General features: G+C 55.4%; 1 protein-coding gene across 3 annotated transcripts in view; it reads right to left on the reverse strand.

Moving 5' to 3' along the window:
* The window catches only part of SLC5A11 (solute carrier family 5 member 11), a 60,232-nt gene extending 50,415 nt beyond the window's left edge, over nt 1-9,817 (reverse strand). The window contains exons 1-3 of one of the 3 annotated variants that reach the window (XM_081132551.1): nt 9,533-9,817; nt 9,187-9,385; nt 1,333-1,487 (exon numbers count right to left, since the gene is read on the reverse strand). In XM_081132551.1, coding sequence (XP_080988677.1) covers nt 1,333-1,467 — 135 coding nt within the window. In that variant the 5' untranslated portion in view covers nt 1,468-1,487; nt 9,187-9,385; nt 9,533-9,817. The other 2 variants (XM_081132552.1, XM_081132553.1) reach the window with 2 other exon arrangements.
* Nucleotides 9,818-11,407: the final 1,590 nt, after the last annotated feature.

Raw genomic sequence — 11,407 nt, forward strand, 5'->3', positions numbered from 1 at the left:
CTTACAAGTCCAGGAAGCACAGAGGGTCCCAAACAAGAGGAACCCAAAGAGGCCCACAGCAAGACACATCATAATTAAAATACCAAAGGTTAAAGACAAAGACAGAATCTTAAAAGCAGCAAGATAATAGCAGTTAGTTACCTACAAGGGAGCACCCATACAACTGTCAGCTGATTTCTCAGCAGAAACTTTGCAGGCCAGAAGGGAGTGGCAAGAAATAGTCAAAGTGATGAAAAACATGGAACTACAACCAAGATGACTCTACCCAGCAAAGCTATCATTTAGAATTGAAGGTCAGATAAAGAGCTTCACAGACAAGGAAAAGCTAAAGGAGTTCATCACCATCAGACCAGCACTACAGGAAAAGTTGAAGGGTCTTCTTTAAGAAGAAGCTAATGAACAAAAGAATCTGGCGAACTAAATAGATCCAGAGACATTGACGATCCTATTTCAGAAGAAAGAGGGAAGGGGGGGTGGAGGGTGGGAAGAGATTAACCAAAGAAGTTATATGCATATATACATAACCTATGGACACAGTTAATAACGGGGTGAAGGCCTGGGGAGGGGGTGGGAGCGAAGTGGAGGGGGTCAATTGGGGGGGGCGGAATGGGACACCTGTAATACTCTCAACAATAAAGATAAATAATAATAATAATAATAAAGAAACTGTGAAAGAATACACTAACTTACAAAGAGTTGGTGACAGCCTGGCTGGCATGGCTCAGCCGTTGAGAGTCAACTTATGCACCAGGAGATCACGGTTCGATTCCTGGGTTAAGGGCTCGATCCCCAGCAGGGGGCGTGCAGGAGGCAGCTGATTAATGACTCTCATCATTGCTGTTTCTCTCTCTCTCTCCCTCTCCCTTCCTGTCTCTGAAGTCAATAAAAACACTTTTTTTAAAAAAAAAAAAAAATGCCAGTGGTTACCTGTGGAGGGCAGGGGAGTTGGGAGACTTTACACTGTATCTCATTTTAAGTTGTTTTTATTTTTGAACCATGTGACTTAAAAAACAACAACGAAACTTCCTTTAAAAAAAGAGCATGGGCTTCAAAGTGTAGGAGATACAGATTCTAACCCCAGTTCCCCTAACTGATTAGTAGGATAAGAAACTGAAATTCTTTGAACCTCAGTTTTCGTATCTATAAAATGGGTATGGCAAGAGTATCGTCTCCATCAGGACCTGCGCGTAGTCCATGAGATTACATAAGTGAACGTGCCTAACGGTACCTGACGCAGAGTCAACCTGCAGTGCAGTTTTAAAAATTTACAGTTCTGCTCACTTATGACCTTGAGCTAGTTTCTTCCCCTCTCCCTCCCCCGGCCTGGCTTACCCACAGTCCCACGGCCAGGACGAAGACGAAGTACAGGACCAGCACCGCGATGTCCCCAGCCTCCAGGCTCCGGTGGGGAAAGGCCTCCAGGGGATCGGGCTGCGTGGGCGCAGGGCTGCCGGGGCCGCTCTCCATGGTGCTGACGGACGGTGGAGCTGTGGGGGTCAGGCCGGGTCAGCGCCGGAGCCCACGGGTGCTCTCCCACCCTGGCCGCCGCTGCCCCCGGGGCAGCCAAGCGAGAGGACACACGTGGAGCGGCGTGTGTGGAGACACACCCGAGGGTAGTCCAGCCCGCCAGCCATTCACTCATTCGTTCAGCAAACGTCCACAGTGAGTTTTACCAAACCTATAGCTAATTTTTACCAGTTCAGTCACTCACTCGGCAAAGCATGCAGAGGAATAGTGATTTAAGTAATACAGGTGGCTGCATAGCCTCTGTCACCTGACAAGCACATTTCCAGGCGTGAGAGAGAAACAAGACAGCAGTCAGCTTCCGTCTCCCAGAAACTTAAGCTGGGTCAAGGCCCAGCCAACAATTTTGCCTGAGGCTTGGCCAGACACAAAAATCTTGTTCCAATGAAATTGCATATATTTAATAAATGCCTATATAACACCTGCTACATGCCAGGCCTCACTCTGAGTGTTTACAAACCTGCAAAGTGGGCACTGCTGTGCCATTTTACAGATGGCAAAACTGAGGCACAGCGGAGTTAGGTAACTTGCCCAAGGTAATAGAGCTCAAGTGGCAGAGCTGGGAGTTGCTCCAGGATCCATGTTTTGAGCCACTATCCTGAGCGGTTTCTCAGTGTGCTGCACTCCATGGGTAATTTAAGGGATCCCGTGGTAGGCAGAATTATGTCCCCTCAAAGGTATTTATATCCCGATCCCCAGAACCTGTGACTATGTTAAGTTACATGGCAAAGGCCAATTAAATTTGCAGATGGAATTAAGATTGCTCAGCGGCTCTCCTTACAATAGGGAGAGTATTCTGAGTGGAACCATGCCACACAGGGTCCTTAAACCTGGAAAAAGAGACCAGAGATGTTGGTGTGAGGAGGATTTGGCCCCATGTGGCTGGTTTCAAAGATGGAATAATAGAACTGAGAGCCAAGGGCTGCAGGTGGTTCCTGGAAGCTGGAAAAGCAGATTAATAGATTCTCCCCTAGAGCACACAGAAGGGATTCGGCCCTGCTGTTAACGTGACTTTAGCCCTTTAATCCCATTTAAAACATATGCCTTCAGAACTGTAAGGGGATAAGCTGGTGCTGGGTTGTTTTCTTTAAAAATAATTTATTTGGAGGGCACAAGGGCGACGCCTGGGACCCGAGGCTGTCGACGCAGCCTGGCATCTGTGAGACCTGTACAGGCCCAGGCTCACCCCAGCTTCGCTCACACCCTAACTGCCCTGCAGGGTGCAGGAGCTGACCTTGTGCGAAGTTTCCCTGAGTTTTCCTCTTACTTGTAAATACTGAAACTGAACTAACTGTTCCAACTGCCAATTGCCTAAAACTCTCACGAATGAGTAGGTCACAGGCAAATTATGCCTGCCTAGCTCTTACAGCCATTTAAACTTTTTAAAAGGCATTTCTTAAACAGCCTTGACAAAGGCCCTTTCTGTGTTCCCCGCTTTCTAAGGCCCAGGGTGCCTGTGGCCCCGGACAGGCCCTGGGGGCCCCCACATCCTTGGCGTGATGGGGGCCTGCAGGCTGGGCCAGGCAGGAGGAGCTACAGTCAATTTTCCTGGGCTCAGACTGGAAGTCCGGGAGCCTTGGGGACCTGCGCGTGTCTGTGGGTTTTCTTCTCCACGTTCTTGTCGGCCTGTGTCCGCAGCCTCATGAGCTGTTTCTCTTCCATGATGGATCTTGGCCTTTTCCTTCCCCTCCAGGTGGCTGACTGCCTGGTGCTTCCAGAACCTCTGAGCCTGGCGCCCTAGGCGAGCAGACTCCCGGGTAGGCTTCCGACCCACAATCTTGAGGGCGCAGGAGCCACTGTTGGATTTTTCTAGACACCTTGAGGGGGTCCAGGGCACCTGGCCCCCTTGGTCCTGTGGGGCACATGCCTCCTCCCGTCAGCAACAGATGCGGTGCGGGGCTGGGTAGCGGTAGTGCCCTGGGAGGGGTTGGGGTTCATCCGCTTGGTACTTCAACTCGTTTCTGTAGAAGTTGCCAGAAGTGTTGATGGCCTCACGGAACACGACCACCACCTTCTGGCCAGTAGTACCCGCTTGGCTGTTATGGCCACCGGGTGGCCCAGGAGATGGCCTCACCCATCCAGCATCTCAGGAACGTGCCCTGGAAAGAACCTTGGGCTATTTTAAGCCACTAACTGGTAATTTGTTACAGCGGCAGCTAGAAACTAACAAAATTCCCAGCGGTGATTTTTTACTATAAGCGATTTGGACACTGACTTATTCCTGTGTTTAGCTCTGATTCAACTCAGGGTGTCAGCCTCCAGGGCTCCAGGAATGAAAAGACTCAGACCCTGCCCGCCAGATGAGCAGCTAACAGTGGAATAAACCCACTCGCAGACAACCACAGGGTGCAACAACCCCACGAAGTGATGATCAGTGTCCACCCTCTCACAAAAAACAACCCCATGATATGACGATCAGTGTAAACCCTCTCACAGGCAGCAACCCCACGGTGTGATGGTCAGTGTAAACACACCCAGACAACAGCCACAGGGTGTGATGGTCAGTGTAAACACACCCAGACAACAGCCACAGGGTGTGATGGTCAGTGTAAACACACTCAGACAACAGCCACAGGGTGTGATGGTCAGTGTAAACACACCCAGACAACAACCACAGGATATGATGGTCAGTGTAAACACACTCAGACAACAACCACAGGATGTGATGATGGTCAGTGTAAACACACTCAGACAATAGCCACAGGATGTGATGGTCAGTGTAAACACACCCAGACAATAGCCACAGGATGTGATGGTCAGTGTAAACACACCCAGACAACAACCACAGGATGTGATGATGGTCAGTGTAAACACACTCAGACAATAGCCACAGGATGTGATGGTCAGTGTAAACACACCCAGACAATAGCCACAGGATGTGATGGTCAGTGTAAACACACTCAGACAACAACCACAGGGTGTGATGGTCAGTGTAAACACACTCAGACAATAGCCACAGGATGTGATGGTCAGTGTAAACACACCCAGACAATAGCCACAGGATGTGATGGTCAGTGTAAACACACTCAGACAACAACCACAGGATGTGATGGTCAGTGTAAACACACCCAGACAACAACCACAGGGTGTGATGGTCAGTGTCAACCCTCTCACAGACAACAGCCACACATCTGACCAGCGGCTGACCTGGCAGAGCTGAGACTCAGGCCCAGCTCTGTCTGACCTCACAGCCTGCATTTTCAAACATTCCCACTTGCTGCTTCCAAAGATGAGAACTGAGACTGAAGGGCTTAGGACGCAGCTTAACTGGGGTCTGGGATAGGTTGTTCTAGAACCGCACAGGTCCAAAAGGCAGGGAGGGGGGAAGGAGGGAGGAGGGGCTGTGGGCTGACTGGTGAGCCAGTCCTCCCCCGTCCCCAGCCCTTCCCCCAGCTGCCCCTTGCAGGCCTCTGCCCGCCAGGCACGGAGAGGGGTGGGAGCAGATAAACAAGTGATTCATCACCGCTCTGGCAGGCTGGCAGCGCTCTGAGCTCTTCCTGAGCCCCGGGAGGTGGGGCCCCTGCCAGGGTCCAGGAGGGACTGGCCGCATCCTCATGGTGGGAACAGGAGCACAGCCCAGAGAAACCGCAGAGCTCAGGGGCCGCTGCCCTGGCCACAGCTCCCAGGCGGAGCCCCAAGGTGCCCGCTCTCTAGCCAGTCCCGGGGCACCTCCGTGGAGCGCGGGCGTGGAGTCGCTCCGCATGTGTGCTCTCTCCTCCTTGCCAGCGGTGAGGGGGCCGTTACACATCCACCCTGCAGGGGGAACGAGGCACCGAAGGTGAAAGTGCGCTGGGCTCGGGCCTGGCCGTGCCACTTGCTCCTGGGTGGTCGTAAGTGCCAGAAGAGGGGCCCAAACCCAGGTCCCCACCTGAGGCTCATGTATCACCCAAAACTGGCTGGTCTGTCTTCCTTTGTCCCTTCCTCCGGCGCTTCTCTCTCTCTTTCCTCTCCTTCAGCCCTTTGCTCCCCTTCTCTGTTTCTTTTTCATAAACACTCATTAGGCACCAGCTGTGTGCCAGGCTCGGCGCTAGGCATGGAAGACAAAGTGCTGAGCAAGGTGGCCCTGGTCCCGTGTGGCACCGTGTGTGCCCAAACCCACTCGAAGCGACTCCAGCGCCCTTCACCCCATGCACAGCCCCAGGAGGCACCCTGGGGTGGGCTCCTGCTTCCCCTCCTGCGGGGGGTGCTCCTGAGTGGGAGGGCAGGGTTAGCCAGAGCCATGCAAAGCGGGCCTCAAACAACAGCTTTGTTTGCGAGAACACCCTGCCCTTGTGGCCACCGACGGGCCAAAGAACAAAAGGGAGCTGGGCCTCGGCCGTAACCCTCTGGCTTTGCCAGTTACGTAATCTGCAGGGCAGGCGTGGAAATTTCCACAGCCCGCTGAGGGGCAGGTGGGCGGGGCGGGGGCAGCCCGCGCTCCCGGGTGTGCGCCCACTGGTGGGGGGCCATCCTTCATCACTTGTGCATCTGGAACGTTTCATAACAGAAGTAAAAGAAACGAACAAGATCGACAGCGTTAAACAGTCCGTGTGAATTCCGTCCATTCAGAGACACAAACGTGCCAAGTGTTTGGCTGCCGAGGATTAGCAACCCCGGGGCAGGGACAGAGCTGGAGAGGCAGAGGCGGAGGCAGGGAGCCTGGAGAAGGGCCGGCATGGGTGAGGAGGACAGTGACCGTCGGGTTACAAAGTTTAATTACAGCAGAGCACTCCCCAGAAATGACTATGTCAGGACAAAGGGTGAAGATGTTAGACCGGCCCTGCCCGTTCCAGTCCCGCCCCTGCCCCTACCAGCTCGAGATCTCCCTGAGGCTGTCTCCGAGTCTATAAATGGAGATGACAACCAGACCCGTGTCACAGGCTTGCTGAAAGCATTGAGCACGCCCTTTCTATAGTGTGATTGGGTCCAGAGAACCTGGCCTGTCCTTGTCCTGCTTATAAAACCATTTAGAAAGAGAGCCTGGGCTTTGTGGCCAGGAAGAGCCTGGCCACCTGCCTGTATGTGAAGCACACAGCACCCCTGAGAGGGCAGGTCTGAGCAGTTACGGGAATCAGCTGGGTCCCGGCCCGAGGTCGCACCACTAAAGGACTGATCTGGCTCCACCCGGTGCTGGTCAGCACGTGGCCTGAGGCAGGGAGCATTCCAGGGTGAAAATGAGCGCTGAACCTCCGGCCCCAGCCATCCCCGGGGCGCCCTCAGCGGAGGTGACTGCCCAGCCCTCAGCCCGGCTTTTGGGTGGCTAGGGCCTGGGATGCCCAGCACGGCGGGTGGTGCAGGCAGCCCAGCCAGAGGGAGGGGCCACTGCGCGAGGTGGCGCGGCCGGCAGGGCCTGGAACTGCGGAGGGAGGACCTGAAGGACCACTCTGGCCAGCGTGGCCAGCTGATGCTCGGGGTTCAGGAAAAGGCTAAGAGAACAGATTCCAGGGGACTTTCCGCTGAAGCAGAGGCTGCACCACCCCTCGCCTGCTGAGGCCGCATCTCTGGTAGTTAGGAAAAGTACTGTAGGCGCAGCAGGCGGGGCGGCTGTCCCCAGCCAGCCAACAAGCTTGCCAGCGTGAAGGCCGGGGACCCGGGAGCTTCCCCCTCCACCCTCCTCATGCCTCCAGGGATGGCCTCGCCCCACGGTTCCCCGAGAACCGCAGTCACGAGAGCACCCCGTGAGTCCCACACCTGTCTGTCCAAACGCCACGTGGCATCTTAGTGGCAGCCCAGTCGGCACTGCAAACTTCACTCGTCCACGCTGGAGACCATGACTGTCAGCGGCTGCTAGTGCTCCCATCTCACTAAAGGGCACCTTCACCCACCCTGCTTCTGAGGCCAGCAGCCCAGGAGTCGTCCCCAAGTCATGCGTTCATTCCTTCATTCCTCAGTCACTCGCTCAGCAGGTGGTCTGTGAGTACCTACTCTGTGCCAGCCGCTGTGCCGAGGCACCAAGGATGCCATAGTTTGCAAACATACCAGCAAAGAATTTAGAATGTCCCTGTCTCAACCCCAGAATCTCTTCACCCCCAGTCTCACCCTATTCTACTTCCAGAGTGGAGCCCGAATCCATCCACTCCCCCTCACCTCGACTTCCCTCACCTTCGCGAGGCACTTCGAGCAGGAACCTCCCGTCTTGCCTCCCTGACACTGCTCTTGCTAATCCACCCTCTCGTGGAAGCCAGAGATACTTGAACATACCTCAGATCAGATGGCCTTCCTGCCCGAAGCATCTCCACGCCCACTCTGTGTGGCCCTGCCCATCTCACATGCTCCTCCTTTTCAGCACTTGAGCAGTAGTTCATACCTCAGGGTCTTTGCTATTCTGTTCCCTCTGCCTGACATGCTGTTCCCTACGCTCTTGGCTTCATGAACTCCTCCGCATCCTTCAGAGGTCACCCTACTGTCACATCCCCAAAGAGCCTTCTCTTGACCTCAACCTAAATTTGGTCCTTAAGCTATTGGTCCCCAGAGCACACACAACTTCTCATCGCTGTTGAATCAAGCATGACGTTTGACTTGCACGACTCTCATTACTGCCTGTCCCCTCTTCATTGTGAGCAAAGACTCACACTGTGTCTCCAAAGCAGGGTCAGAAAGAGACACAACAGGCCCAGATGGAGTCACTTTTGCTTGGCCACGTCACCAAACCAGAACAGCCCAGCCTGCCACAGGCTCAGCCTCTCCCAGGAGTGGAATTTAGACCAATCGTCTGGAATTCTGCGGTCAGCACTCCCGAGGTCACTGGCCTGGTTAGGCTGCTTGTTAATCCACTTGTTAACTTCTGAGTCCCACCCTCTTCCTACCTATATAAACCTCCCGTTTTGGACACCCCTCAAAGCACCCTTGGAGCTGCGGGATGGGATGCCGCTCAGTTTACAAATCCCTCAATGAAGCCGATTAGACCTGCATGGACTGGGCTGAATTTTGCTCTGTAGCAGCAGCACTCGGTAAACGTTCATGAAACAGCAGCTGTGGAGTTTTCAGAGCCGCTGCCATAACCCCTGGCACATCATGACCCCTCAGGACACATCCCCAGGACGCCCTTTGGGGGGTACCTCTCCCACCCACTGCCCCAGAACCACCCAGCACAAAGCCACTGGAAATCAGGTGGCGTGGGTTAGCTCAGTCATGGGAGCTGAGTCCCAGCCTTGCCACTCTGTGTGACCTTGGGCCAGTTTCTTCAAGGCTCTCCGCCTCCCTCTGTGATTAGGGGGGCTGTGCCCTCACAAGGTGACTGTGCCAGAACATGCCACCCTGTGCACGTGCCCAGCAGGTACCAGGGAAAACTCTTTTGCCCGTTTGTAGTCACGAGCCGCCGGCGGCGCAGAGCCACAGCGTTTCAGAGTTAGGCAGGTCTTACCGGCCTTTCGCTGTGGGTCCTCCACACCTGTGGCTGGGCTGGGAGGAGGTTCACCTTTCCATTCAACAGACAAGGAACCTGAGGCTCAGCAAGTGGCCAGTGACTCAGTGCATGGAAAGTGTGGGACCCACGCCTGCTCCTGCTGGCTGTGCCCACCCCTCAAAACACACTCCATCTGCCTGTGGGTGACGAGTCTTCCCCGAGGAGACGAGCTGTGCACGCCCCACCCTGTGGCTCTCAGCGGCAGGTTTCCTGCCACCACTGTGTTTTGTCCCCAGGCAAGCTCCCCCAGTTTGCAAAATGAGCATTGGAGGTCTTACCTTCCTCTGATGCAGGCCCACCTGCCCTGAGGCTGGGCGGTAGCTTCTGAGGCAGAGGAGGCAGAGGTGACAGTGAGGAGGGGGACAGCCTGGCTCCTCTCCCTTGCAGCAGAGCTGGGAGGACAGTGGCGGTCACCCTCCGGCACTGCCTGCTGCTGGCTGAGGGAACCTTCTTGCAGGTCAAACTCCAAATTCCATACTGCAGCCGAGATTAGAAAAAGTGAGAATGATCGTTTCAGGGACAGGGAGAGACTGGGCCCAGCCCAGACCCTTAGACCTGAGCTCGAAGCCATCCCCTGTGGAAGGTGCAGGCCCTGAGCTCCGCCCTCCGCCCCCCAGGCCTCACCTGCTGGAGGGCAGGACGTGTGGAAGAGCATCTCGCAGCTGCACTCTCCCCTCTCCCACTGGCCCGCCTCCATTCTGGGGACAGGCGGGCTTGGGACAGCTGGAGGAAGGGGGAGGACAGATGCTGGCAGGGGTGGCTGGGGACAGAGGGAAGTCCCAGGGGAGCACTTAGTGCAGAAGCCTCACCACAGGGACAGTGACAGTGGCCTCTCTTTGTTCAGCCCCTCTTGTGCTCTCCAGGCCAAGGCAGTGCAAAGACAGGCGTCCAGAGTCCCAAGCAGCTGTCAGGATGACCAAGCACGGCCGGGGCCCAAGTGTGGCCCAGGCACCCGGAGAGAGGAAGGCTTTGGCTGGGCACTCAGCATTCAAGACTAAAAAATAGCATTTGTAAGATAAGAGACTTTGAACAAGGCTCTAGATTTCCCACTTTTAATAGAATAATCTGAAGATGTGGCCATACCAGGCCCACTCGGCCACAGGGCAGCCACGGGCTGGAGCAAGTGGTGGCCACGGACCCGCCCTGCAGCCCCCGGGACAGAGGCGGTCGGGAAGGTGGAGACGAGCACGCCCAGCTCTGTTCTGACGCTTCACGTCTCTGCTTGCCCGGTCTTCCCATCACCCTCGCAGACAGGCCCTGCCATTATCCCCCTTTTACTGATGAGAAAACTTGCCTTTGGTCACCAAGCCCGTAAGCAGCAGAGCCAGGGTTTGAACCGAGAGGTGTCCACGGGACAAGGAAGCCTGGTTGCATGAAGACCCAGAAATTAAGTTGACAGCAGCCTGAGGGGGCCCTGCAGGGGAGGGGACGGCCCGAGCGGGGGGAGGAGCATGGGTCACACAGATGGACAGAAGGAGGACAGACAGACAATGGCCGGGGAACGGATGGCCTGACGCTGTGATCTGCCCCCAGAGGCACAATCTCAGGGAGGCAGAGGGATGCTTCACTCACTGGCTCTGCTCCTGAGTCCTGGGGCCTAAGGGGCAGTGGGCGTGCTCCAGGGTTACGGTGCCCACGGGGGCATGCAGGTGAGCGAGGCAGGCCAGGCAGGGCTGTGGCCTCCTGGGGAGCACGTGTCCCAGCTAAGGGGACAGCTGTTACTCAGCTCCAACTGAGGGACACAGGGTTACCTCAGCCGGCTCCTTTGATTGCCCTGCGTTTGTCCCCTCTCCTGGTGCTGTAAAGAAGAGGGAAAATGATGGTCAGTCTTTGGGACTTTTTGGAAGTTTCTCATAAAGTTCGCACACACCTACCCAGTGGCCCAGCAATTCCACTCTCAGGCGTTTTCAAGAGAAATGAAACCTGTTCCTGCAATGACGGTGCACAGGTGTCCCTCAGCCTTGCTCACACCGCCCGTCCTGCACGCAGAACCAGGGGAGCTCCACCTCCAGCGCAGGGCCCGGAGACGCCCAGGAAACTGCCACTCCAGTCTGGCAATTAAAAGGGTTTCTTAAGGGAAGCCTACAGGCACATGGGAGCCCTGCATGTGAAGGGGCTCCCTCCATGCCACTCACGGGTCAAATGATTCTATGGAACGGGGCAGGCGGACAGGGTACCAGTAGTAGACTAGTCCCAGGTACAGGATGATGCCTGCCACGCTTGACTAGGTCAGGACAACGGCTGTCTCAGGACTCAGCAGGGACACAGAGAGGCGCTGGCTGACGTCAGAGGGGAGCCAGCAAGGTGGTGCTGGGAATGAAACCGGACACCATGGGACAGGCTGCCTGTCACCACTGCAGTCAGTTCAGCAGAGATAGGGTTGAATCATATATGAGCATTTATTCCAATAATGCCAGCAGGATGGGAGAGCATAAAATCTGCCCTAACCCGCCCCCCGTAAACCAGTTCCTTATATTGGGTAGAGGGGCAAAGACTACA

This window comes from Miniopterus schreibersii (genome assembly GCF_964146895.1).
Source record: "Miniopterus schreibersii genome assembly, chromosome: 3".
NCBI classification, from domain to species: Eukaryota; Metazoa; Chordata; class Mammalia; order Chiroptera; family Miniopteridae; genus Miniopterus; species Miniopterus schreibersii.